This window comes from Brassica rapa, chromosome A06, assembly GCF_000309985.2.
Source record: "Brassica rapa cultivar Chiifu-401-42 chromosome A06, CAAS_Brap_v3.01, whole genome shotgun sequence".
Taxonomy (NCBI): domain Eukaryota; kingdom Viridiplantae; phylum Streptophyta; class Magnoliopsida; order Brassicales; family Brassicaceae; genus Brassica; species Brassica rapa.
This window is the reverse complement of record NC_024800.2, coordinates 17,803,270-17,831,255: the sequence shown is the minus strand read 5'-3', so window position 1 is coordinate 17,831,255 and position 27,986 is coordinate 17,803,270. Positions and strand designations below refer to the sequence as shown.

Sequence of the window (27,986 nt, the reverse complement as noted above, 5' to 3'; positions counted from 1 at the left end):
AATCTCTCCTTTTTTAGTTAAGGTGAGATAATTGAAGTCCAAGAGTTTGAATATGCCACCCCAGTCACAAGTTATTAACAACGTATGTTACAATCGATCATTCACATTTATTTTGTTTATAAGTTTAAAATATACAACTTCAAGCTTTGCAGCCATTGGAGGAAAAGAGAAAGACAGAGTACTAAAGCTGGCAGACTGCAGTGAATGATGGGCTTAAAAAGAATGACACGTCCTCCCAATTATTCTCTATTATTAATTCAAATATCTTCATATTTGCAAATTCGAAAATAAACGTTAGTATAAATATGACGACTTAAGTATTTAATGGTCCGAACCGAATCAAAAAGTCACAGACCAAAGATATGGTACGGTTTAGTCAGGCCCATTATTGACTTTAACAACTCATCCTCTTTACTTAACTAAAGTCAAGCGAAAAAATAAGCCTTTTAGAAAACGCGTGTAACAAAAGCGTACAATCAGGCGCGTGGAAGATTCTCCGCAATCCGGTATATAATAAGACCGGCCGTTATGTTATTAAACTCAGTTTCTCCATACCTAAATGTTATCTTCTCAGTAACTACATGAAGTGTAGTTTAACCGGAGAAAATCTCCGACAAAACTCTCACTAAGTAAAACCTCCGGCGATGAAAGATGGGCTTTTTCGGGAGACTTTTCGGGAGTAAGAAGCAGGATTCGTCGACTAACAGACGGAGGTGGAGCTTCACCACCAGATCTTCCAAACCGGCGTCTACAAGTTCCAGCAAGAGACGTTCGTATCCGACGGAATCTCCGTCGGTGAATGAGGAGGAAAGCGGTGACAAACATGCGATAGCCGTAGCTGCTGCGACCGCTGCGGTGGCGGAAGCTGCTCTAGCTGCTGCTCATGCTGCAGCTGAGGTGGTGAGACTCACGAGCGGAACCGGTGGGAGAAATGGTGGAGGTAGTAACCGCCGGTGGGCTCTGGAGTATCTCGCGGCGGTGAAGATTCAATCTGCCTTCCGTGGTTATCTGGTTAGTTAAATTTCTCACCGTAGAAAGTTTGAATTTTTTTTTAACTTGAATTCAAAATAGATTTATGTTTTCTTTTTCTTTCTTGGGGATGGTCCCAACGAAAGAGACTATAGTAGAAGAGGACAAACAAATTTTGAAACGAAGAAGATTCTTGGAAACTTTACACTTGCCGACAATATTATTCGTGGTCGTGGATAGTTATAATTTATAGGGGCCCTAAATTTATATGGTCAGTTTCTTCCCAAACACATGTTACATGTTCATCACTCCTTATTATGAAGGATCTACCAGCTTTTTTACAGAATTTTCAAAAATAAATCTTGCATTAGTGTTGTTGGTGTGATGAATCACTGTTTTTGGTTCCTTTTGGTTTATGAAATTTATACGGAAATAAACACACGGAGTAGCGTTACTACTATCACACATGGGTTTGTTTGCTTTAATAGCCACTTTAATTATTTTTTTCAGGATATTTAAACTTGAATTCTGTAACTGATTTTTCTTTGGGAAAATCTCCAAAATAGCACCTTTCTAAGTTTATATCACAAAAATAGCATTCAAAAACTAAAATGACCAAAATAGCATTTTATCTTTTGAAAAATTTAAATTTTTTTATTTTTTAAAATTTGAAATCTAATCCCCAAAACCTCACTTCTCAACTCTAAACCCTAAAACCTAAACTCTAAACCCTAAACCCTAACTTCTAAACCCTAAACTCCACCCCTTGAGTGCTATTTTTGTGATTTTTAGGCTTGAGTGCTAGTTTGGGAATAAAAACTTGATTTAACGCTTTGGTTTTTATCCTCTTTTCATGTCATCATCTTTAAGGCTAAGTCTCTCATCTGAGCTTCTACTTGCATATCTATTGGCTCAGTTCTTTATTGCGATCAGAAGCAGAGGTGGCTGTCCTGTAAGTTGATTGGATCGTGGAGTATTGATCCTCCTTCTACTGATGGCTAAGAAGACATTCATTATTTCTTCTTTTCCCTGTTGGGCTTAGTAATTGTGGCATCTACTGATGTCGTTAGTTTAATTCCTTTCAAGCTTTCTTTTGTATGAACTCCTTGTGGCCATGTCTTAGTACTGGTTTTATTGCAATCAAATGATTTTTTGACAAAAAAAAAAAAAAGTTGCATACTTTATCTTCCCTTTTTACTTGTAAAGATTTTGTTTTTTAAACCATGTTAGTAACCCTTTTTCAAGTTCCTACCGGTGGATTTTTTATCAAATAAAAAGGTTCAGAACACGGAATTTGGAGATGCTCTAATTCGAGTTTTCCAATATCTAATGTTCTCGAACCTCGACCAATGTGAAAATAAGAACTCGTGTGTGTGTGTACACTTGACCTTGAGACATGCTTTTGCAAAATGGTGGGCTCTGTAATTACTAAATCTAGTTTTTGGTACAAGTGGAAGTGGTTGGGAAACTAAAAGCAAAATAGAATAATTCCAGTAATCCTTTTAGTACATATTTTTCTCATTTGGTTTCTATTATAATTAGTTGACAAAACCATGATTATGTCTTCAACAAATGATTAAACTCGCTTCATATTGTTTTTTTATTTCACTTTCAAGCAAACTCGATTTTTGATTATTAGTGGAGCCAATTAGTATGGTGTCAATTATCATTTTAACAGAAGTTAGAGCCTTTGTATGTCGGTTTATATGTTCAAAAGCACTTTATTAAAAATGTAAAAAATATCCACAGGTTATAGTAAAATTGCAAACAGTAACCGCAAGTTTTTGCGTTTGGAATTGACGACACTTAACACATTCATTTTTTTTTTTTTTTTTTTTTTTTTTTGGTCAAAACACATTCATTTGTTTAAGATGATATATAAGGTTGTGGTTTATTCAAAAGACATATACATGAAATACAAACACAGAATCAGTTGAAGTTACTGTCGAACTGATATTTTTACTTTGGTTAATGTGAAAAATGTTTAGGCGAGGAGGGCACTAAGAGCACTAAAGGCATTAGTGAAGCTTCAAGCTTTAGTGAGAGGACACATAGTGAGAAAGCAAACAGCAGATATGTTTCGAAGGATGCAAACTCTTGTTCGTCTCCAAGCTCAAGCTCGTACTCGAGCCTCTCGTTCATCTCACTCCTCTGCTTCATTCCACTCCTCAACCGCTCTACTCTTCCCTTCTTCCACTCCTTCTCCACGTTCCCTCCACACTCGCTCCCTTTCAAACGCTGAAGTCATCCCTATGGACCACCGTAGCCACTCCAAACGTGTAGATTGGCAAACCGAGGAAGACGAAGACAAGATCCTAGAAGTCGACACTTGGAAGCCACGTCTGCATCATCCCAAGCCTCTGCGTTCAGAGAGAAACAACGAGTCTCCGAGGAAAAGACAGCAGTCTCTACTGGCTCCGAGAAGTACAGAGAATAGTCCTCAAGTTGGGTCTAGTGGCTCAAGGAGAAGAACTCCATTTACGCCCACGACGACAAGAAGCGAGTACTCATGGGGATGTAATAACTATTACTACTCGGGTTATCACCCGAACTACATGGCTAACACGGAGTCTTACAAAGCTAAAGTCCGGTCGCAAAGCGCGCCGAAACAGAGACTTGAGGTCTCTAACGAGACCAGTGGATACAAGAAGTCAGTTCAGGGACAGTATTATTACTACACGGCGGTTGCAGAGGAGAGTCTGGACGCTGGAAGCCCTGGTTACTACGGAGGAGAAGGAGGAGGAGCTTCTGAGCGGTTGAATCGGAACCAGAGCGAGAAGACAAGGATGCGTTCTTCGTTTCTTGTTTAGTTTTTTATGGTATTTGATGTGTAAATTTCACTGTTTTTTTTTTTTAACAAGTTTCTATTGCTTGCATAAGAAGGAACACAACTCTGTTCTTTTATGTTACTTGATTAAATGTTCAATCAAAACCGAACTCTAAACTAACCGATGTAATGTTCGTTAACTGTTTTTTAACAAGACAAGAAGTATGAGTTTAATACATCATAAACAATCTGTTCAGTTTGATCCACAACACCGAACCTCCAAAAGTCTTGTCCCTTGCCTTCACTGAATGCTAAAAAGGGAAAGTAAATTACATGTAAGTTACATAGAGAGAAGGCTTAATGATGAAGTAGTAGTAACTTACAAGTTGCAGTCGGTGTTAGGGTCGATGGTGAAGCCCAAAACGATGCCGCAGAAGCCAGACAAGGTAGAGATGGCTGTGGCGTTTGAGTTATAGACATTGATGAGATCAATGAAGCAGTTACAGAGCCACATTCTCTTGACAGAAGAATCAGAGTAAGTTCCGAGGAGTGTCATGGCGTCGCAGCAGCTTGAACCGGGTATAGGATCCGGGTAGCCGTAATTCACAAACTCAGTGCATGAGGATATCAGCGTTCCAACGGCCACACAGTCCGCCGCGTTTTCCACGGTGGCTGAACATAGAGCTGAAAGTAATAAGAAGAGAGACAGCAACACGGGAGAGAATAATCTCATGTTTCTTGCTGAGAGATATTTATTTGACTGAGCTAGGAAGTTTTTGCTTGTTATACGAGCTAGGTTGTGTTTATAGAAATGACAAACAAAAAAAGTGGGGAGGCCTTAGTTTCGTTTGTGGGCATGGTTGGAGTTTGGTTTGCAACAGAGGTTGTGTGATCAGATCAGCCATGAGGTTTATATGAAGTTTTTCTGCTCTCGTTAAAAAAAAAAGAAACAGGGTTGAGCATGCATGTTTTGCATTTATTCTTGGCGAAAACGAAAACGTGATTGAATAATTAGTGGTGGAAGATGAGATGAGATGCATCGAGTCAAAAGAACGACCCAAGTCAATGATGGTTGACCATAGCTCATCGGAACCTCACTGGAGTTTCTCTACCGTTGGATCGAGACGGGTATTATTAATATATACCGCTCGCCGGAATTTTCTCCGGTGGAGATCTCGTATAGTTGTGACTGTTCTTTTCGCTAAACCGACCTTCTGAGTCCTGAACCAAAAAAAAAAAGATCAGAAATGAAAACCAAACCCAAAGTAAAAACCGATTGGATTCGGTTCGGGTTTAAACCAAAACCAACCGGTTCAACTAAAACCCTTAATTTCCACATCTTCATCAAACAAGATTGCGCAACCCAAATTCATCATCGTCATTTTTGCTCGGCCGTCTTTTGTATCGCCGTCACCGTCTTCCTCTTCCTCTTCCATTGTCAGGTTCAATTTCTGCAGATCTCCAATTTTAGAGTCAGATTTGGATATGTGAGCTCATTATTCAATTCAATCTATCTGCTTTCCAATATGATTTTGTTTTCCAGTTCACAAAAAGGATGTCAATAGCTTTACTCTTTGGATCTGACAATCAAAATTACATTTTTTTTTTTTTTACTAGGATCCACCTCTAAAGCTATACTTGAAAAAATTTACATATTTGGCTAATTAACTTACTTTTCTCATTACAACTAACTGTAGGATCTTCTTGTTTTAGATTCTGCAATGGCTTTCAGGCGAGCCTTATCTATAAGGTCCACCCTCATCAGCCGACGTAATCAACTTGCTTTCCACATCATCCCTCGTGACAATGATCATGACCATGACCATGAAGAGGGTTCATTCACTTCCCAAAGAAGTTACCACAGCTTCCTTCATCAAAAAAACGCTGATCTCTCCCATTTTCCTGGAGGAGGCTTACGTGTGCCTCTGGCTCCTTCTTCTGCCTCTGCTTTTGCTTTCTACCGCTATATGTCAAGCGCGCATGGTGTCGGCTCGGAAAAGATTGGTGTGATTAACGATATCGCAGAAGTCATAACCGACTCGACTACTTTGCAAGATGTGCCAGCTCAGGCTGCTGCTGCTGCGGTCGGTGAAGTTGCGCTTGCAGCTAATGACTCTTTCTTGCCTATTGCGGCGCTTCAGCATTGCATTGATATGGTGCACTGTTACACTGGCTTGGAGTGGTAAGAAACTTTTATTTGAGTTAAAATCTTTAACTTGCATTTGAATTAAGGTTTCGTTGTTTCGTTGTGTCCTTTTTCTGGCTGTGGACAGGTGGGCATCCATTGTTTTAGCAACAGTTTTGATCCGGTCTTCAACAGTTCCTCTATTAATCAAACAAATGAAAGACACCATGAAGTTATCGGTATGTCGTCTCCCTTTTACTTTTTTTTCCAACTTGGAGACCATTTATGATGGTGCAGCTATTCCCCCTTTCTCTTGTTCCATCCATGCGAGATATTTTCCTTTGTGTTTTCAAATGGCAAATTGATCCTGTGTGCGTGCGGTTTTACATGTGAAAGAACCATTACTCTCGGTTAAGAGGATTTTGAAGGATCCTTTTTCAATAAGAGGTGTGGTGGTCTCCTGAGACCACTGATAAAACAAACTCTTACTCTGAATATGTATCAGCTAATTTTTTTTTATAGCTATTGTTAGACCCTCTCTTCTCTTAGAACCGAACCGTACAGGGGTTGCTAGGTTTGAGATAGTGTAAAATACCTTTCACACTAGGTTAATAATATCTACTAATGTTTCAAGCAAATAATCTCTTTGTATATACACTCCACATAATAGAGGTTATATGTCCTGCACTAGATACTTTGTGAGCTTCATGAGAAAATTCCTACTACTTTTCAAGCGTTCCATTTCTTCTTGATTTTTGTGTGTTCACAGCTCGGGTTATGAAACAAAATTTTAAATACAAAAGGAAAGCATATGTCTGTTCACATTAATTTTGTTTTTCTGTCAATTTTTTTTGCTTTTTTTTTCGGGTTCTATTGTATGCTGTATTCATCAGTAGTCTGTTCAATGATCATGCAGCTGATGAAGCCGCGATTGGAAGCCATTCGGGAGGAAATGCAAAACAAGGTGCTTTAAGTTTGTTATCAGAGCCATAGCATCATGTGCTACCTCCTCACTTTTGCTACTCTGCTAATAGCTTTAGCTCAGAATTTCCTTATCTTTACGTTTCTTTTGATTTCCCCCATTTCGTTTCTCCCTATATGTGTTCAGGGAATGGACCAGGTTACAATGGCAGAAGGTCAAAAGAAGATGAAGAATTTGTTTAAAGAGTAAGCTGCTATTAAAATTTAATAAGTAACTGAGATATGTTTGTGACAGAATAACAAACCCATAGACTTGTAGAAATGTCCACATAACAATACACTGTCTGCTTGTAATTTACAGATATGGAGTCACTCCATTCACCCCAATGAAAGGGATGCTTATTCAGGGACCTCTCTTCATCTGTTTTTTCCTTGCTGTAAGACATTTCAATCATTGACATGTTTTTTCGCTATCTTTGTTTGATAATAGTCTTCTCGTCTCAGTCAGTTTTTTTACTTCCCCCACAGATTCGAAACATGGCAGAGAAGGTACCTTCATTCCAAACCGGAGGTGCATTATGGTTTACCGATCTAACCACACCTGACAGCTTATACATCTTACCGGTTATAACAGCATTGACATTCTTGATAACCGTTGAGGTACAATTTCATGCTAACTGTTAAACAGTTTTAACATCTTTAACCATTGTCAGACACTAGCTAACTTAAGCTTGAATACGTCACCTCATAGTTAAATGCACAAGAAGGCATGGAAGGAAACCCAATGGCAGGCACTATCAAAAACGTTTTTCGAGGTTTCGCTCTCCTCACAGTCCCAATGACAATGAGTTTCCCACAGGTTGCTATTATTATTATTCATCGTAAAAACCTCCAAAGACTCCAGTGCAAATGGATTTTCTAACGTAGTTGAATTTTGCAGGCCATATTTTGTTATTGGATCACATCCAATCTGTTCTCTCTCACGTATGGACTTGGTAAGTGAGTGCGTTATAGTGTGTGTGTGTAATTAAGATTTATAATTGCGGCATAACAATAACAATTAATGTGGTGGTGAATGACAGTGATTAAGCGTCCGCAAGTGAAGAAGTTGTTAAAGATACCTGAACTGCCTCCACCTCCTCCAGGTCAACAGCCTTCCTTTGACCTTTTCGCAGCTCTCAAGAAAATGAAGGCCATGACACAGGACAATACCGAGAACCAGACTCAACCACCTTTGCCAGTAAACCCGAGGATCTCATCGTTGAGTCCTGTTAGTAAGAGGCTCAAGGCTTTGGAGAGTCAAGTGAAAGGAAGGAAGAAGAACAGCAGCAAGAAGAGGTGATTTAACACTGCGTGCATTATATTTTGTGATGCTATTTTTGTTAGGGTGGCCAAAGGAAAGAAACAATAAAAGCTTTTGTGTCAAAAGTGTAGAGGATGAGAACCAATCATAATACTTACACAGTTTGTTCTCATTTAGGCAAAACTAAAACATATAAGTGAAATTATATGTTTTCTTGATAATTTTATCACAACCATATTGTAAGTTTGTTCTTTTGAAACTTCTATTATATTTTCAGGTACTAATAAAATCAAATGACAATTCTTTATTTCTTTTGGATTGAACATACAAAACAACACATACCCTGTGCTTAGTTAGGGAACTTTATTTTGGCACATTAAGGTATAGTGTGAACTTTATTTCTACATATAGAGTAGAGCATATTATTATATGATATTTATAGTTGATTAGTAAGAAGGACGTCGTCGAGGGGCAGTTTCACGTTGGGCGTTGAAGTAAACAGCAGCAACAGGTAGAGAAAGACCAAAGAAAGCAGAGAAGTCTCTTGTGTTGAAACATTCCCTTGTTGCCGGTGCCGCCTTCACCGTTTGTCTCCCTCTCTGTCTGAACAGCACAAACGCGTATCTGTGTATCCCAATCACAGGTTTAGGCGTTTCGTATCTCACCATCTCTCTCCCTGCAATTCAGTCAGTCACCATCCATGAAAAATTTGTCATTCAACATCTTACTATGGTGCACAAAAAAAAAACATTTTATTATTGAACTATTGACGTATAGTTTATGATGTGATTAATAATAGTTTTTTTTTTGGTAAAAGTGATTAATAATAGTTCTTACCAAAAGAAGCATCGGTTGTCCCGGGGATATCTGTCACCATCCTGAATTTGATTAACATATATACACATTATACATTGTGTTTTTAACATGTAAAAAGTATATTAAACATTGTTGTTGTTTATATATATGTGAAGAGATGTGCTATATTACGTACCAATGCAGATATTCACGCATGTAAGGATTACTAGGACTCGGGGCATCAGGGTCCATCATGATCTTTCGAGGTAAAAAAAAAGATTAACGTTAGAAGAGATGGCCAAAATTAAGTAAGTAATTATTACAAAGAAAGATATAAGGTTTTAAGTTATTTACTAAGGTGAAGAATGAACGGAGATCATGGCCCCCAATTTCAACGCGAGGCCTAGAGAGGAGAAGAGAAGGTGCTAGCTCATGACCATTGGAGACGACTGTGTTGGAATTGTAAGTGACTCTCATAGTCACACTTGGATTGAACATTTCTATGACATCTCCTATCACTCTTCCCACTATTAGTGGTTCTATTTCTCTTGACATTATTGACCTCTTTTTCCTTTTGTTGCTACAACTTTTCTCAATGGTGTAGTGTGTGTTGTGGTTGATGCTGGTTTCTTTGGAATGAGCCATATGAAAGCTTTTTATAGATGAACTAAAGAATCTTGGGACTTGGCACAACTTGGGAGATAAAAAGGGATTTTTGTATGTATATATATTCTACTAAGTCAGAGTGTTTATCTTAATGCTCTAGCACTATTCTTACTATTTGGCATTGTCATCAATAGATATGTAAATATCTATCATGTGATTCTTCTATCTCTAGAACTTAAAATTCTATTAAGTGGTCAACTTATGATTTTATAATTTTTCTTACATGCATATTTTTTGTTTTATTTCAACAGTGGATTGGTTTTAATAATTATATCTATAGAAACTAGTACTTCAAATTTTTGTTAATTTTTTTTGGGTCGAAATCTAACATTCCATAATCCATAGAAAGCCATGTTATGTTTTCTTGCTATTGGAAACGTCTACATGACACACATCAAAAATTACTGGAGTTATAATGAAATATTCGAACTCTAACAAAATATATTTAGAGTGAACTCTCCAACAGGATCACCTACATTTGATGGATTTAATTGCTAAACGTAACATTTATGTGCTTTCAAAAAGAAATGTAACATGTATGCTTAAAACAACGATCACACTAGCTAGTTTATCCACGTTTAGTAGCCAGCATAGTGTTAGCTAAATGTAGAAACATACAGAATCAGAATTATGTCCAGGTTTAGTAGCTAAACATATTGTCATTTAATTTTATTCAAAATAAAAACAAGATAATAGTCAATAATTTTTGTCCCCACTACATTCGAATATTCGACTGGTGAAATAGAAAAAGAATACACACGCGTGTCGATAATAAATGAAAGCCAGATATTATGATGATTGGCACAGAAATTGATTTTGCAGATATTCCAAATAAGAAGAAGAAGAAGAAGAGATCAAAGAAAAGAATCTGCTTTATAATAAGACTGAGAATCTCTCGTCACTTTGTAGTTTCTAGTCACGGAATCCACTATATGCATATGCTCAATCCAATACGTGGCGCAAACACAGTGGCACCTAATATTAATGCTTATTTATATATTTCTATTTTGTTTATCGATATGGTTATAATTACTATAAATGAATAAAGACATGTTTAGTGTGTTTGTTCTGTTGCTGTCCTTACGTGTTGCCTTTTCTGTATTACAATGTCTAGTTGTCGAAAATATGTAATCTTCGAAATAACTTGTTATTGTGTCTTCATTCAGTTTCATATATACTTAATACAATGTATATTATTGGCTAAAAATGTGTATATATGTTCAACTGTATCATCTAATCGATATATAGTGTCACTTATTTGTGTAAGAACAAACTAAGAAGAGAAAAACACAACCCACAAACACAAAACAGAATTCGTTATGTTCAAAAAAAAAAAAAAACAGAATTCGTTGATTTTACCAAAAAAAAACAGAATTCGTTGATACTTTTCATTTTGGCAGCGAAAAATCAATTCATCCGATAAACACATATTATCTTATATTTAACGAATCAATCTATCCTAATTGGGATTGAGCGTTCAAGATTAAACGTTCACATTAACTTAATAGTGATAATAAATTGAGCTGTTCAGTTAGAAATAAATTAACAAACTAAAGATCACTTGCAAAAAAAAGTGATAACGTAAGAGCCAACCACCAAGATTCTAGTTGACAAAGTAAATAACTTATTTTGTGTCTGCATGGAATTTAACACGTCGATGATTTGATAGGGGCTAACATATCACTTTTCGCCAAACTCAAACAGTATATAAGAAATTTCATTCGTGTCGTTAGAACATTTAATATTAATATACAATGTACAAGTTTAAAATATTTTCATAAAAAACTAGGGTATGAACGGTGACTAAAAAACGACGAAGAATAATGCATTCCCTAACGTTTCTAAAAAGATTTATCATTCACAAGGAATAATAATTTCTTCTCAATCTTTCGCATTCATTTTTTTAAAGAATTAAAGAACAATTTTTTTAAATTTGAGAAAGAACAACCATTCCTTTTCATTCCACCTATTTTATTTTCATACATTCATTTTCTATTTGTTCCTCTTGTTTCATGAATGGACCAACCAAATCCTAAGATAATTATACAAACATAAAATCTGACTTCAAAACAACACATTTAAAAAAAAAAACTCATAACAATATCGATTGAATAAAACTTATTCTTGGGCTCACACCCTAGAGTGACCAATAGGATTGTGTTATTTCATATTCGATATTTTTTATAAAAAGAAACAAAATATTGTCAAGTTATATTATGTTTTTAAAATAAAAAAAAATGAAATAAATTAAAAATAGTAGTAACTACAAAAAAAAATATTTTTTAACCAGTAAAACACTAAACCCTAAATCCTAGTCCTTACACTCTAAATCCTAAACTCTAAACCCTTGGGTAAACCCTAAACTTTTGGATAAATCATAAACTCTAAATCAAAAACACTAAACACTAAAACACTGAAGGGTTTAGAGTTTATGATTTAGGGTTTAGAGTTTTAGTGTTTAATGTTTTTGATTTAGAGTTTATGATTTATCCAATGGTTTAGAGTTTAACCAAAGGTTTAGGGTTTAACCAAGGGTTTAGGATTTACTAAGGGCTTAGATTTTAGGATTTAGGGTTTAGAGATTAGGATTTAGTGTTTTGCTGACGACGTTAAAAAAATTTTAAAAATTTTTTTTTCTTTCTGTAACTACTTTTTTATTTTTTTTTTAAACATAATATAACTTGGGTTCACCAACCAATAGAATTTTATTATTTCAAATACGATATCTTTTAGAAAAAGAAACAAAATATTGTCAAGTTATATTATGTTTAAAAAAAAAAGTAAAATGAAATAAATAAATAAATAGTAGTAATTACAAAAATATATTTTTCAACCAACAAAACACTAAACCATAAATCATAATCCTTAAACCCTAAATCTTAAAACCTAAACCCTTGGGTAAACCTAAACCTTTGGATAAATCCTAAACTCTAAATCAAAATCACTAAACACTGAAACACTGAAGTATTTAGGGTTTAGAGTTTTATAGTTTATGATTTATCCAAGAGTTTAGGGTTTAACCAAAGATTTAAGATTTATCCAAGTATTTAGGATTTAGGGTTTACTGTTTATGACGACGTTAAAAATATTCTTTAAAAATTCTTTTTTTTTCTGTAACTACTATTTTTTTTACTTTTTATTTTAAAAATATAATATAACTTGGCAATATTTTGTTTTTTTTTCTAAAAAATATCGAATTTGAAATAATGAAATTCTATTGGTTAGTAAACCTAAACGAATAATTCATTAAATAACTCGACCACCGATGGAACATATGTAATAACTACAATTTTTCAAAATAAATAAATTAACTACAAGGACAGCGTCGAAAATATCACATGATCTTATAATTTGGGCGTCGGCCAAATTAATTAGAACTTAGAAAGAAAATGAAAATAAAATTTCTGGTCGACAGATATCAAATTTTGTACGTGGGACTCTAGGGATCATAGTTGGTTGATGATTTGCCTGATGTTGTTTGATAATTCGTAGTAAATTATATAAATAAAATATTATAAATTCAATAAAAACTTACTTTTAAACAAAAATTCACATTACAAATCGTCAATCTCCAAAATCATTACAGATAGACAATGTTACAATGAGCATATAAACATAATTAAGTGTCTTATGTAGTAGCAGTTTTTACTAGCGTCGTACGGAATGAAAGCTGCCTAAACAAATAGTCAACCAAATCATGAACCCTATGTAAGATTTGTTTCAAGAAAATCTATGCCACTAGAAAACAAATTAAGGTGTTTTTGTAAATATTTCCTTGTAGAATTAATACTTTGCTGGAAAGTAAAATGTTTTGCAATTATATATTACTAAATAAAACGGGGGACAGAGAGGTGGGTGGGATTGGAGTGATATTATCTTGAGGAGATCTCTGGTAATATATTAAGAGAACATTGTTAAGTTTTCAACGAAACTAGTAAAGAAATGATGTCCAAGTGTGCGATCCTAATATCATAAATCATCTTTCTTTACTTGCACGACCGATCCTTTTTTTTTTATGTATTCAGTGTAAATGGATTCTAACGTTACGAATTACGAGCGCAATTAATGCGGTCAGACTAACATTTTATGCATTTGCAAAGAATTATAAAAAGTTATACTAATGAAATCAGCTCAAACTCTTTTAAAATCATATTTGAGTCTTTATAATAAAGTATAAAAGGTCACTCTATATTGGGGTTTCGGGAGTTATAATATAGATGATTAACTTTGTATAGTTTCAACATAAGTTAATGTATCTATATATAGCTTAGCATTTATGTTGATGATCCATATAAATTTGACTATCTACCCTCATCATTAAGTTCACATTTATAGATTTTAATGATTTACTAGATTTTGATCCGCCCTTTCCAAGTGCGGGGTTGTTGGACTATATTATAATACAAAGTCTTATTATATCGAAAAACATAATTTTTAACAGCTATATAATCTACAAATTAGTTTATTTGAGATTTTATATGTACATTTTTACGTAAGTTTCTTTTCGACATGAAAATTATATCCGGATCAAAAAAAACAAACCGAACCGACCCAAAATTATAGGTTTAGTTCAGGTCCAGAGAAAATAACCTATTGGCTTTTTTGGATCCGCAGGTCTTTGTTTTAGTCCGGATCCTATCCTAGACCCGATCATAAATATGTGTTTATTAAGTATATTTGGACATTTCAAATATGTTTCCGGTATTATGGATATTGTTTTTAAGTTTTTGGTTTACGATTAGAGTTTTGATTTTAGGTAAATTTTTTAAATTAAAAAAAATTGCATATTTGGATAAAATTTTGGGTATTTTTCAGTTCATCGTGTCAGATTTTGAATAAGATTTTAAATTTTTAGGTATTTGAATTTTTTTGGTATTTGTTTGGAGTTTCAAATATTTTTCGTGTTTCAGATATTTTTCAGAGTTTTTAGATATTTCAAATTCTTTTAAAATCCTAAATACCCGAACAGATGTGGACCTATTACGTCCATATCAGGTCCAACAACCTTTTGATATAGATTTTTAACGTTATTGTACAAAAACATGGTTGATGAAATATTTTTCTGAGTAAAAGTATCATAAGAAATAATATTAAGATCTGTTAAAAATATTTAAAATATTGTATGTTTAGAATGATTAATGTATTATCAGAAAAATAATAAATAGTTATACATAACTCCAACAACTTTTTATATTAGATTTTTTAAAACTCTTTCCCTTTTAATAGTATTGACTCGTTTTAAGTGAAAAGTATATAAAAGTATAATATTTAAACCAATAATTTTCAAAATCTTGAATAATCAATACTGATATCGTGAAGTCGGGTTAGCTTTAATAGAACCAATGAATTTATTCATTTTTGTGAAGGTAACATGAATATTCAGAAATTTTATTTTTAAATATGAAAATATTATCAAACTATAGACGGTTGAAAGTTTAGTATATGATATGAGATTTTAGTGGGAAAGTTTATATATGATATGATTACTTTATTATAAACGAAAGAGGAAGTTAGAATGTACACATATATGTCTTGTAATTTATCTTGCTTTAAATCATATATTATATGATAAAAGTGATAATATACAACATTAGTTTCAATGCTTTTACGATTAAAAATCAAAATGGTAAATATAGTAATAGTAATGATTAGGATTTAGGTGTGAGATTTAAATAAATAAAAGAATTGAATAAATTATTGTTAGAAAAATATATGGTAATATATTGTTAGTCTAAATTTAAGGTAATACCAAAAAATCCCCTATATATTAAAAGAGAAACATTACAACATATTTTTGTAGCCACATGTCATCACCACAATCATTCTTAGAATCCTTAGAAAAATATGTTGGTCCATATAAATATATAATAAGCTTTTTATTAAACTAACCATAAATAAATCATAAATGTTCTTCATTGTTTCCTTAAATAAAAATCACGAAATTACCTAATGTGGCTAAAGGATATATGACAATTAATGATTTTGAATAATAAAGATTTGATAAAAATTAGTCTATTCTCTATCATTTTTTTTTAATTTTAACTTATTAAAATAAATTAAACAACCACATTAACTATATAATAAAAATTTAGTTTTTTTCCTACATGTTATATTTTGAATTTTTAAAAACGAATATAAATGACTAAAGTTGTTAAAAATCCCACATTGTAATTTTTGTGATCCATAGGTTAAAATTTATGTTATAACAAGATACAAATGATTACGAAATTATATAAGTAGAAAATCTCATTTAATAAATATTATATATATATGTATATTAATATTTTTTAAAAATAAATTATATACCATATAAAATAAAGAAGTATTTTAATTTAGAATTTGCTTTGAATGTTTTTGATAAAAAATTTGAACAATTATTAATAACTTAATATTTAGATTTTAATCTTTGCATTGAATGTTTTTAAAATTATAAATTACTAAAACTATTAAATATCTCACAAATTTTTTATTGTTATCATTGATTTAAAAAATTTGCTATAAAGAAATATAAATGATCAAAAATAATATGAATATAAAATATTTTTTAACAGATGTTAATATTAAAAATGTACTATATATCTATGTTAATATCATTTAAACTTAAGTTTATACCATATAAAATAAAATAAAAAGTGTTTATCTGGATTAATAAAATTTATTTAAGTATTTGTACCAATTTAATTATATACGTAATAGTTACTAATTTTTTAATTATTCAATATATATTTATTTTCATAATATGTAAAAAAATATATAATACTTAAAATAATTTATATATAATATTCATTCCGCGCAAGGCGCGGATCTTAATCTAGTAGTGAGTTAAATAAAAGAATCCAAACAACTTTTATAGGTAGATTTTTTTATACTCTTTCTCTTTTAATAGTATTGATATAACGATTCAAAGATGATGAACAGAAGCCAAACAACTTTTATAGGTAAATTTTACAAAGCGTTGACTTCAATAAATCAGCTTTTGATGTAATATAATTCAAGTTGTTTGTGGGTATAACAGGCAAAGTTTTCTTAGACCAAAATATTATTCTTACAACATGAAAAGGTAAAAATATACTAGTAGCTTCACTATTAAACCAATTAAAACTACAGCCTTTCGCCACATAATATGCGAAAGTAGACTTTTACAGATCACTCAATGTATCAGAGAGAGGGGCTGTGATTGTTTTGCATATTTAGGTAGAATTATTTGCCACATTCTTATTAATTAGTAGTATTAACGAGCTTTTCACACCTAAATATTATTATTGTATATAACTAAAATACTATGGATTAGTTTCATGAAATATCATGTGTATACTTCCGACTAAATGTACTACACATTACTAATAGTAACGAAATTTAACCTCATTGCATCAAAGATCAGATAATTTTCTTGTTTTACCCACAGATCCATGAGTGACTAGATAGGATCAAACCAAAGCATAAACAATAATTTCACAACCAAAAACAAAACCGGATAAAATTTGAAAAGCAAAGATCATCAGTTTTTACTACAGACAAGACGTATAGTTTCACTTCAGTCACCATTTTGTTGGCAATCCATAACCGAAACTTTGAAAAGACAAGATGTCAGTAAAGGAGTGTTGTAGCTTTCTCTTAATCCTCACCCCTTGTATGCTCTTCATGTTGTCAGTCTCATAAACAGCCAACAAGCTTGTTTCAGTCACTAATAACAACTCATCCGTAGAATCTTGATGGCACAATCAACAGAGCCCATTTGCATTTTTACTAACAGCACTCTAAACTACAGAAGAAGAAGGTAAAGGGTTTCTTCGAATGGGACGTGAAGACTTCTTGAGATATGAGGAGTTCCATTCACCACCTTCTTGTGCATAGTAATCCATCGGATAGTCTCCATCGAGCACCCCATCATCATCCTTCTTATCATCTCTACACGCACAGCTTGTTTCTTTATCCTCTTTGCAGCAGCCAGAGGAAGAAGACCCAACTCTGCTCAGAGAACCATTCTCCCACCAACCGGGGATAAACCCTAAAGCAATCTCAGCCTCGAAAGTCGTAAGAAGCGGCTTAAGAAATGCCTCACCCCAATCAATAGAAAGCCTCGGACACGCTATCTGCACCCAAGCATCCACAGAGTCTTCAAACAAGGCCACTCTCGTGGGACTAAGCTCAGACATCAAAACAACGGTGCTATCAATCCCTTTCTCCTCCATCTTCTTCTCCAACCTCTCGAGAATCTTGGGGTTCCCTTGCCTTCCCAACGTCCCCAACACGATCCCCCAAGTCTTCGCATCCTTGGCCCGCGTAATCGCTCTCCTCCTGGTCTCCCTCATCCCCTTGTGATCATACTCCTCCAAAAACAGCTTCCCAAGATACGGATCGTACCTAAACGCCTTTATCTTGGGATTAGCTATCATAAACGCTTCCAGATGAAACCTCCCGTCAGCTACAAACACCAAGACAGCGTCTTTATGATCATCAAACCTCGAAACCTTAGGCGCTGTGCATCCAAGGACTTCCCCAGCCGACAGAGGCTTTGACTGAGGGATCAAAACACTGAAACCTTGCTTCTCCAAATCCGGTTTCACAGCTCTAATAGCCGAAGTAAATTGAATGGTCCCGGCGAGAATGATGCTCTTAATATCAGAAGCGAGATTAAGATGGATGGTGTTGAGCAAGCACTTGACATCAATCTGAATCTCAACAAAGACATAAAGACAAGGGATCTTGGTAGAGTCAATAGGGACAAGGCAACTATGACCGTAGTGAATAAGCAAGTCGGCACCAAGAGCAGAGGCGGAGAAGTCATCGACACAGCAAGCTCCGTAAGTGACGTCGCCGAGGACGAAGCAGTGGGAGGCTCCAGCGAAGGAAGTGAAGATGTCGGAGAGAGTGAGAGCGTACATGAGAAGACCCTCCGGGAGCTGGATAGCGATGCGTTTGGCGTTTGTGGAACTGATGCGCCAGACGCATTTGTGGACCTCGAACTGGTAGATGGAAGGGAGAAGGGAGATCGCCGCGTTGAGGGATGCGTCGTTGAGGATCGACTCTGGGATTTGGTTCTTTATGAAGCGCTTTGGAGGCTGCTTCGCTTTGTTGCTTTTGGCGTTCGTTGGGTCGGAAAGCTCCATGCTTCACCCTGAAACAAGACAGACCTTGAAAGTTGGATTCTTTTGCTTCTAGGTCAAAAGGACTATACTATCAATCGGAAGAGTTCAATCAGAGTATACTTTGAGATAGAATACAAACCAGAGGAAGAAACGGAAGCACGAGATTGGTCTGAGAGGAAAGGAATCTGAGATGCTTACAGGGAATCGAGAGGAGAGACGGAAGAGAAGGAGGCGCAGCTAACAAGTACAGACGAGTCACGGCAGGGTTTAGTTTTAAGAGTGTTATGTTTTTATTATACCAACCGGTTAATTTAAATCTCGTTGAACCGAAATTTGAATTCCTGAATCGGACCATCTCTCTTCAAAAAGAAAGCAGTTGTTGTATGTCCTTCCACTTCATTCATCATCAACACCATATGTAGTAATAGGACTGGCATTTTACCACGACCCGAGAACCAGAACCAACCCGAAAATGCAGGTTCAGGTCTCGATACGGGTCTAGGTTTAAATACATATTGGGTGTAGTTATTTAGATATGCGGATCTCGGATACCCAAAATATCCGAAACTTCTAGTATATATTGAGTAATGTATCTTTAGGTGTTCGGGTATACTTTTGGTATCATGGATATTTTTTTTTTAAGTTTCAGATTCGGTTTTCGGGTATAGTTTTGGATAATACTTTAGATTTTCATAAATATAATTTAGGTATTTGAATAAAATTTTGGATGGTTTTAGATCTTCGGATCAGACTTCGGATACGTACTCGGGTATTTTTCGGGTTTGAGGTGTTTCTTTCGGATCTTCGGGTAATTTTCTGATTTTCGAATATTTTGGATTTAAAATACCTGAACCCAGCCAAATCCGAAATATACCCAAAAATTATAGATATTTTGCGGATATATAAATTATAGACAAAAACCGGTCCATAACCGACTCGAAGACCCGAATGCCTATGCATGTGTAGTAGTATCACGTTTTTTGAACTCTTAACTTTGTGAATTTGGTGGATCTAACAATTTTGTCCAAAGTGTATAATTATAATTTAATACAATGTTTTGCATTAATAGAATTACCTTACTGAATTATGAATTACAGATTTCTTGGTAGAGATACCAAAGTAGACCGCAACCGTGGTTTTTGTCCAAGTAGCCTAGTAGTAGCAGGATGGATACGGATATACATATACATACCGCAACCCGCGGCGGGTCGGCCAAGACTAAAATAAAATCAAATCAGTAGCGGGTTTGGGTATCTGGATACGGGCTAGCCCGTTTAACATTTCTAAAATTAAGAATTTTTATGCAATATAAAAATTATAAATAACTTGAAACACAAATGTTTTCTTAAATATTTTATTAGTTATAAGTCTATAACAAAAGAAGAAACTGAGCCATTTAAAATTAAAAATGAAGAGGAAAATAGAACAAACAAGACAACTAAAAATTTTACATTTCATATTTACACAACATAAATTAGGTTTTATGTTTCTTTTAAAAAACAAAGAAGCTAATTATTACATCAAATACGATGAATTGAATTTTACAATCAACTATCTCAACACTTTAACTTTCATTTGTTATTTTTGTTTTGTAAAACCGCCATTTGCTTTGTATTAGTTGATATAGTAGACTTTTGAATGATCTATGCATTTTGTATCTCAATTTATTATATATTTGTTATTCTCGACTATGTTAATTCTTGGACATAAGTGTAGGTTAATTAGTAAAAATGAACATATTATAAGTAAATAATTTAAATGATAAGAGTAATGTGAAATATATTTGTTTATGCTCTCTCGATTTTCTACGATTCTTTTATCGTTTCTTTTTAAAAATTAACGCTTTTCAATCTAATGCATATCATTTACTGAAAAAAAAACTCTATAATTTAACTTTATAAGGTATACTCATTCTAAAATGACATTTATAGCATAAAAATTATATAGCATATTTGATATATTATGAATGGAGACTTGCGTGTTGGCCGGCAAAACAACTTAACTACGCGGGACGGGCTTAGACATATATATACAAACCGCAATCCTCAGCGGATCAATCCACGCAGTCCATAAAAAAATTGAACCCGCTATAGATTGGCCAACTTGAATGTGGATCGACCCGTTTGACGTCTCTGCTTCTTGGACACAATTTTTATTATCCTCTTCTTTGTTTTTATTGCTTTACTACACAAAACATTCCAATTCCTCAGGACACAAAACAAATGTTTTTTTTTTCATTTTTTGTTGTATATCTTCTGCCACATAAACAAATATACACTTTCTTATCCAACAAGTTTTCCATGGATTTAATATCTTTCTCATCAACATTGTGTATTACATTAACTACATCGTGGTAGTCAGGGCAGAGGTAGCAAAAGAGAAGTAAGGTCAGCTGACTCCACTATTTTTAAAATATATTTATTTTTATTTAAGAAAAAAATTATTGACCTCATTAAAATATAAAATTTGACCCCGCAAAAAATATAATCCTATTAAAATAACTACAAAACATTACAAATTAAAGTTATAATTTATAGTTTTTAATGGTTTATAAATTATGCTTTTGAAAAATAAAAATTTAATTCCAGTATAAAAAATTTCTGACTCCGCCATTAATGGTAGTCTAAAAGAAGAGTTGCTATATTGGTCCAGACCAGGGATTAACTCCCCTCTAGTGAGAGATTATTAATCATGCATGTGGTTAATGGCGGATTTACATGAGAAAATCGTCAGCTCTCTGGAATCGCATCGGCCGAGGTGTTATTTGCGGCTAGTCAAGTCCCGTATGGTGTCTAGATAACCGGGTCATAAAAAATTATACATTGTGTAGTACTGTAAAAGTGTATTCACAATGTCTATATGTGTATTAAAAGAATAGTGATTCACTTTCTTATAACCAGATACCTCATGTTAATCAGAAAAAAAAAACAAGATGTATTACAGTATACACTTGGTTGCCTGGTTGAATCTTTTTGTATTCATTGTGTACGGTAGCAAACTAAAAATAGTGATATGTACTAACAAAATATAGTACAAATAAGAGACATTTATCAATATGTGCACCCATAATGTGTGTATATTAAACAAAATGAACGTACGTTCACCCATCTTTTAGTTGCCATTCATGAGAGGTTTTTCATGTTTTGCTCGGAAATTAAAGGTATACTCAAAGTGGGTATGTAAGTTTGTAGCTATAAATGGTTCTTATGGAAAAAATTTGAATAGCTGCTCACAAGTTCGAGTCTTGTTGTATAGTTGTTAGGCAAAAGAGCCAAATCTATAGCTTTCTTTCTTAGCAATAAAATGCATTTATAAAGAAGTATCTTAAAATTCATAAGAATCTCATACCATCATAGCATGGTTGAATTAAATGAAATAAATCATTACATGAAGAGAATAAACATGCATTGAGATTTGAGAGGTTGTTTAGCAGTTATAGAAACACGAGATCGATTACTGTTTTAAGAAAATGGTTTATAGTGAACAAGTGTGCTTCACATCGACGGGGAAATCCAAATGTTTAGATGATTATAACGTCTCACTTTGATTTAAGATCCTTTGCGGTATAGAATCACATAATCGATATCAATAAGAAGTCATTTTCTTATTCAATCAATCACAATATCAAAATCACTCAAAGCTCATAAGCTATGTCACAGCTTGACATCTTCTTATATAGGAATCAAAGTTTCCTAAACACAATAGGTTTAACATAAAACAATATTTCCTAATCCTTATAGATTTCCATAACACATTAGGATTAGGTAGCTTCATTCTCAAGTTACTTTAAGCTTACTTTCAACATTCTCCCCCTTAAGTTTGAACTCATTCACATCTTCAACTCCAATTAGACTTCTCATTTCAGTGAACTTGATCCTCCCAAGTGGCTTGGTTAAGATGTCAGCTCTCTGTTCGTTTACGGGTACGTGCTCAACTTCAACCTGCTCATTCTCAATACACTCACGTATGAAGTGGAATCTCCTATGAATGTGTTTGCTGCGGCCATGAAACACAGGATTCCTAGCAAGTTGTATTGCTGATTTATTGTCAACCCTTATGATCACACGCCTGCACTCTTCATTCACGACTTCACTCATCAACTCCTGAAGCCAAATAGCTTGCTTGGCAGCTTCAGTAGCAGCCATAAACTCTGCTTCACAACTTGACAACGCCACTATCTCCTGCTTTGTTGAACACCAAGTTATAGGACTATTCCCATAGTAGAATACATGATCAGTCGTGCTTTTCCCATCATCTATGTCCACATTGTGTGAGCTATCGCTGTAAACCTCGAGTTTCATATCTTCTCCACGCTGAAACCGAAGTCCAAGTGTACAAGTCCCACGTAAGTAACGTATAACCTGCTTCAATGCTGCACCGTGGGACTCTTTTGGCTCCTGCATATATCTCCTAAGAACCCCAACAGAGAAAGAGAGGTCTGGCCGAGTGTGTAGTAGGTAACGTAAGCAGCCGACACTGCGACGATATTCCTTCTCGTCCACGCTCCTCTCTTCTGGTGCTTTGGATAACTTAGAGTTCATCTCCATGGGCACGTGTGTAGAGTTGCAAGAAGCCATTCCTGTTTCCTCAAGTATCCTTCGTGCATATCGGTCCTGTTTTAAAACGATCCCATCTTCTCCTTGTAGAACTTCAATGCCCAAATAATAAGTCAACATCCCAAGATCACTCATCTCAAATTTAGTAGTCATCTCAAGCTTAAAAACTTCTATCATCTTCAGTGATGATCCAGTAACAAGCAAATCGTCTACATATACGACTACTACAAGGAGCTCATTACTTACTTCCTTTCTGTATAGCGATCGCTCTTTTGAGCAACGGTAGAAGTTTAGACCTCTCAAGATTTGGTTCAGCTTTACATTCCAAGCCCTCGGTGCTTGACGCAGGTCATAGAGAGCCTTTTTGAGTTTATAAACCTTGTTCTCTTGCCCTTTGACAACGAACCCTTGTGGCTGATTCACATACACTTCTTCCTTCAAGTCTCCATGGAGAAACGCAGTTTTAACGTCTAGATGGTGAATCTTCCATCCTTTCGAAGCAGCTAACCCAATGATCAAGCGTATTGTCTCAATGCGAGCCACTGGTGCAAAGACCTCATCATAATCAACTCCATGTTTTTGAACGTATCCTTTCGCCACCAGTCGAGCTTTAAACATATTGATGCTGCCATCGGCGTTACGCTTGATCTTAAAGACCCACTTGAGGCCTATCGGCTTTACACCTGCAGGCAGTTCAACGAGATCCCAAGTTCTATTCTTTTCTATTGAATAAATCTCATCCTTGCAGGCATCTATCCAAACCTTCAACTTCTTAGCATCGTCGTAATCCCACGGTTCCTCGTTTATGACCATCAATAAACGTTCGCTCTCGATCTCAGCCAATAAAATATAGTCATCAAAGTGAGAAGGACGAGTACTAACACGTTGTGATCTTCTTGGCAGAGGATCACTTTCTTCTTCTGCTATATGTTCTTCGGAGTACTCCTCATCGTTCTCAGGTTCGATCTTGGCTCCATCATCTTGAGAGTTCTCTCTCACTTCATCTGTGTTGCCTAACCCTTTTAGTTTAACAGAAAAATCTCCTGGGTCTGAGTACTCTGTTTCCTCTGTTTTGCTCCAACTCCATTCTTTTTCTTCGGTGAAGTACACATCACGGCTCACGATTATCCGCTTGGTGTCCGGATCAAGTAGCCGGTAAGCTTTTGAGCCCGGTTCAGTTCCCAAGTTGACTAGCATCCTCGTTCTATCATCAAGCTTCCTCCTTCCTGGCGTCTCTGATCTCGCGTAGCAAACGCACCCAAACACCTTTAAGTGGCTGATATTTGGTTTCTTCGAACGTAACATCTCATATGGCGTTTTCCCATCCAGTGATCTTGTTGCTAGACGGTTGATCAAGTACGTAGAGTGTCTTACAGCCTCGCCCCATAGCTTATTAGGTACACTCATGTGTTTTAAAACACTTCTTGTCATCTCCATAAGAGTGCGGTTTCGTCGTTCAACCACTCCATTCTGTTGAGGCGAGTAGGGTGCCGTCAAGTGTCGCTTTATGCCATTCTCGTCACAGTAAGCACTGAATTCTTGTGATACAAATTATCCTCCCCTATCTGTTCGAAACATCTTGATCTTGTTCTGTGTTTCTTGTTCGACAAGTTTCTTGAAGTTTTTAAATTTTTCGAAAGCTTCACTTTTCTCCTTTAACAGTACGGTCCACATATACCGCGTGTGATCATCTATAAGCACCAATACGTATCTCTTCTGAGCTGGTGTAGGTGGAGTAATTGGACCACATAAGTCTCCATGGATTAGCTCAAGTGGACTCGTAGCTCTGAACGTTGTTGCTTGCGGAAAGGGCTTTCTGGCTTGCTTTCCAAGTAAACAGGAGACACAGGTTTCTTTCAAGATCGCAATATCTGGTATGCCAGTGACGAATTGTTTCTTTACCATCAGTTTCAGTGTCTCGATGTTGACATGAACGAGACGAGTGTGCCACATAGATGACTCCGACATTGTGCTCGATTGCAAGCATTGGAGTTGATCAACATTCAATATCACTTTATATAGTCGACTTGCCGTCCGTGCGGTTCTAACCATGACGTCTCCATACCTGTCAAACAAGGTTAGCGTGTTGTCTTTCATACGTACTTCGCATCCTACTTCAGTAGCTTGTCCCAAGCTAATGATATTGCTTCTCAGTCCCGGTATGTAATAAACACTATTTAGGACTTTCTTCTCACCACCTTCAAATACAAACCGGATAGAACCTTTTCCTTTTATGTCAATTCGCGAGTCGTCACCAAACCTCACTTTACCCGTCACACTTTCGTCGGGCTTATAGAAGAATCGTCGGTCTCCACACATGTGATTTGAGGCTCCATTATCAAGATACCAAACCTTTTCTGTATCATGGTTAGCCTCAAAGATAGCAGGGTTCACTTTCTTTTCATTGAGATAGACTATCACATGTACCATCAACTCATCAGCGTCTTGAGTGTCGTCGTCCTTTTTCTCAACCGTCTCTTGGAGTTTAAGTTTCTTATCTGGACAGTCGTTCGCATAATGACCTTGTTTATCACAGCTAAAACATGTGATGTGAGATGCATCTCCACTTTGTCGTTGTTTATACGCTTCTCTTTGGCTGTGAAACGATGATCCATTACGGCCACGGCCTCTTCCTCTCCAGTTAGAGCGACCCCCTCGGCCACGGCCTCGTCCAGTGTTGTAACTCCCTGCATAATTTTCTTGGCTTGCATCACCATACATTAGTTTTTCTTGATCATCGTTGTGATCTTCTTCCTCTTCGGCGATCCGTTCTTCATAAGCCTTCAACCTTCCAACTATATCCTCAAAGCTTGTCTCGTTAAGATCAAGAACTTGCTCGAGAGAGGCAACCATATGAATATATTTCTTTCTAGGTAAGCTCTTAAGAAATTTCTTCACGAGTTTAGGTTCTTCAATTGTCTCGCCCAATGATGACGATTTTGATGAAATTTCCGAAAGTTTTCCAGCAAAGAGATCGATTGTATCATCATCTTTCATCTTGAGTCTATCAAACTCCGCCATTAGGGTTTGCAACCTAGCTTCTTTGACTCTTTCAGCTCCAACATGGCGTGCTTTTATCGCATCCCACACCCCTTTTGAAGTATCTATGTCGCCAACTTGTAGAATTAGGGCTTCGGGTATGGATTGAAATAAGAATGCTATAGCCATATTATTTTTCTTTTCATTTTTTGATCCAGGGTCAATTGTCTCCCATACCTCACAAACCTTACACTACAAGAAATATTATCATTCTTAGCTCACGATAAATGCTATAATAGGCCTTTCATAGCGTTTTATGATCTGCTATGTCATCGGCAGCCATCATAGGTATCCCCTCTACGATAATATTTTTTTAACGCTACGAAATATGACGATTCGATAGCAATACATGAATGATATTATTAACTTAAACTATATCATATGATTTGTGCTATGATGTATTTACGATGACATTGATATAATGCTATAATTAGAAATAAAATAATTAAAAATTAATTTGATCATTTAATTAAAATTAATTAATTACAAATTAAATAAAAATTAAATATAATTAAAATAAAATTTTATTTATTAATTAAAATCAGTTTACAATAAAATCAGTTTTACAAAACTAAACCAAAATTAAAAAGTAAACTAAACCAGAACAAATTAAACCATACACTAACTAAAACACATTAAACCAAAACCTAATTAACCTAAACCTAAGCAGCCGCCCACCACCTCGTCTCATCTGCTACGACTTGCTTCCGCGTCTCGGCGCCTCCTTGTGCTTCATGCCTCAGCCTCAAATCACCTTTTTCTGAACCGCATCTACCTCTGCCTCCGTGTCTGGTTTGTCACTACCACCATCTCCACTGCATCGTCTTCTTCCTCTGTCATCTCCGTACCACCTCCGCTGTATCTTCCTTCTTCATGACGTCGTCTCCTTTCACGCTTTCATCTTCGTCACCAAACCGGAGGACAAGGCTTCGCGGAGAAGGCGGTCGGAGGAGGAGAACGGAGGAAGCTTCACGGAGAAAGGGTCAGGGAGGAGAAGGAGCCATTCGGATAGGAGGAGAGGAGGAGCGTATAGGAGTGATGTGTATTTGGATCTCCTGTGTATTTGCAGATTGATGTGGAAAAGAAAGACTGTGGTGGTGAGTTCTCGATGGAAAAGAAAGAAGAAGATAAGAGTTGGCCAGTGAGAAAAGAAAAAGAAATCATAAATGAATGTTTGTGAACCATTGGATTAAAAATCAATGGTCAAAAATAACAATCCTTCTTGTGCAAGATCTACCAATGAGAAAAGAGTACATAGATAACACAAGTATGATTTTGGGCCTTTGGATTAAACCAATCAATCAATGGCCAAAATAATTCCATGTTTTTATGATTAACCAATAAAATAATTTACTTTCTTCATTTATTGAAATTAATATTATCAATTGTATAAATAACTTCATATTTTATGTTTAAGATTTTGCTATTAATAATTATATATATGAGATTAAACTTTTTAAAAAAAAGTAAAGTCTATATTAAAGTATGAGGTTTTAAATTTAAAAATATTATATTTGATGTTTTAAATAAGAATATGTAGTTAAAAATATATAAAATAAAATTTATAATTTAAAGATTTTGATTATGATTTAGATTTCGGTGATTTAGTTTAAAAATTAAAGAAAGATTAAAGTTCAAACTTATGTTTAGAGTTTGGAGTTTAAGAATATGGTTAGTTTAAAGTTTAATGGTTACTTAAAGTTTTATGTGTATAAGCTTAGGGTTTAGAGTTTGAAATATAGTATTAGGAGTTAGT

At 35.0% G+C, this 27,986-nt stretch overlaps 5 protein-coding genes across 9 annotated transcripts; 2 read left to right on the top strand and 3 right to left on the bottom strand.

The window, feature by feature from the left end:
* The first annotated feature begins 425 nt into the window (after positions 1-425).
* Positions 426-3,917, top strand: LOC103874644 (protein IQ-DOMAIN 14). The gene is made up of 2 exons (XM_009153080.3): positions 426-1,011; positions 2,958-3,917. The coding sequence occupies exons 1-2, from the start codon at positions 652-654 to the stop codon at positions 3,777-3,779; spliced, it is 1,182 nt and encodes a 393-aa protein (XP_009151328.1). The 5' UTR covers positions 426-651; the 3' UTR covers positions 3,780-3,917.
* LOC103874645 (putative non-specific lipid-transfer protein 14) lies at positions 3,813-4,956 on the bottom strand. Its single transcript, XM_009153081.3, has 2 exons — positions 4,120-4,956; positions 3,813-4,047 (listed from the first exon to the last, which is right to left on the bottom strand). The coding sequence occupies exons 1-2, from the start codon at positions 4,467-4,469 to the stop codon at positions 4,038-4,040; spliced, it is 360 nt and encodes a 119-aa protein (XP_009151329.1). The 5' UTR covers positions 4,470-4,956; the 3' UTR covers positions 3,813-4,037.
* An 80-nt stretch (positions 4,957-5,036) lies between these two features.
* On the top strand, positions 5,037-8,392 carry LOC103874641 (mitochondrial inner membrane protein OXA1). 4 transcript variants are annotated; one of them, XM_018652570.2, is made up of 10 exons: positions 5,037-5,178; positions 5,434-5,918; positions 6,010-6,100; positions 6,778-6,825; positions 6,970-7,028; positions 7,144-7,219; positions 7,311-7,442; positions 7,534-7,641; positions 7,723-7,777; positions 7,865-8,124. In XM_018652570.2, exons 2-10 carry the CDS (start codon positions 5,458-5,460, stop codon positions 8,122-8,124), a joined length of 1,290 nt encoding a protein of 429 aa, XP_018508086.1. In that variant the 5' UTR covers positions 5,037-5,178; positions 5,434-5,457. The 4 variants fall into 4 exon arrangements, with proteins under 4 accessions (XP_018508086.1, XP_009151326.1, XP_018508085.1 ...); XM_009153078.3 differs by having other exon boundaries at positions 5,079-5,178; positions 5,450-5,918; XM_018652569.2 differs by having other exon boundaries at positions 5,094-5,223; positions 5,450-5,918.
* LOC103874643 (protein BROTHER of FT and TFL 1) lies at positions 8,370-11,834 on the bottom strand. The gene is made up of 4 exons (XM_009153079.3): positions 9,235-11,834; positions 9,077-9,138; positions 8,923-8,963; positions 8,370-8,761 (listed from the first exon to the last, which is right to left on the bottom strand). The coding sequence occupies exons 1-4, from the start codon at positions 9,523-9,525 to the stop codon at positions 8,532-8,534; spliced, it is 624 nt and encodes a 207-aa protein (XP_009151327.1). The 5' UTR covers positions 9,526-11,834; the 3' UTR covers positions 8,370-8,531.
* Positions 11,835-16,893: 5,059 nt separating this feature from the next.
* On the bottom strand, positions 16,894-19,203 carry LOC103874640 (2-(3-amino-3-carboxypropyl)histidine synthase subunit 1). 2 transcript variants are annotated; one of them, XM_018652566.2, is made up of 2 exons: positions 18,832-19,203; positions 16,894-18,663 (listed from the first exon to the last, which is right to left on the bottom strand). In XM_018652566.2, the coding sequence occupies exon 2, from the start codon at positions 18,654-18,656 to the stop codon at positions 17,304-17,306; it is 1,353 nt and encodes a 450-aa protein (XP_018508082.1). In that variant the 5' UTR covers positions 18,657-18,663; positions 18,832-19,203; the 3' UTR covers positions 16,894-17,303. The 2 variants fall into 2 exon arrangements, with proteins under 2 accessions (XP_018508082.1, XP_009151325.1); XM_009153077.3 differs by having other exon boundaries at positions 16,894-18,664; positions 18,775-19,188.
* Positions 19,204-27,986: the final 8,783 nt, after the last annotated feature.

Excerpts from the sequence above, each read along its gene's own strand:
- LOC103874645 (XM_009153081.3), bottom strand. The coding sequence starts at position 4,469 with ATGAGATTATTCTCTCCCGTGTTGCTGTCTCTCTTCTTATTACTTTCA.
- LOC103874641 (XM_033273103.1), top strand. The coding sequence starts at position 5,458 with ATGGCTTTCAGGCGAGCCTTATCTATAAGGTCCACCCTCATCAGCCGA. Across the intron at positions 5,919-6,009 it reads TGTTACACTGGCTTGGAGTG|GTGGGCATCCATTGTTTTAG; the intron begins GTAAGAAACTTT and ends GGCTGTGGACAG. Across the intron at positions 7,642-7,722 it reads TGACAATGAGTTTCCCACAG|GCCATATTTTGTTATTGGAT; the intron begins GTTGCTATTATT and ends TGAATTTTGCAG.
- LOC103874644 (XM_009153080.3), top strand. The coding sequence starts at position 652 with ATGGGCTTTTTCGGGAGACTTTTCGGGAGTAAGAAGCAGGATTCGTCG. Across the intron at positions 1,012-2,957 it reads CTGCCTTCCGTGGTTATCTG|GCGAGGAGGGCACTAAGAGC; the intron begins GTTAGTTAAATT and ends AAAAATGTTTAG.
- LOC103874640 (XM_018652566.2), bottom strand. The coding sequence starts at position 18,656 with ATGGAGCTTTCCGACCCAACGAACGCCAAAAGCAACAAAGCGAAGCAG.
- LOC103874643 (XM_009153079.3), bottom strand. The coding sequence starts at position 9,525 with ATGGCTCATTCCAAAGAAACCAGCATCAACCACAACACACACTACACC. Across the intron at positions 9,139-9,234 it reads TCCGTTCATTCTTCACCTTA|ATCATGATGGACCCTGATGC; the intron begins GTAAATAACTTA and ends TTACCTCGAAAG. Across the intron at positions 8,964-9,076 it reads ATGCGTGAATATCTGCATTG|GATGGTGACAGATATCCCCG; the intron begins GTACGTAATATA and ends AATCAAATTCAG.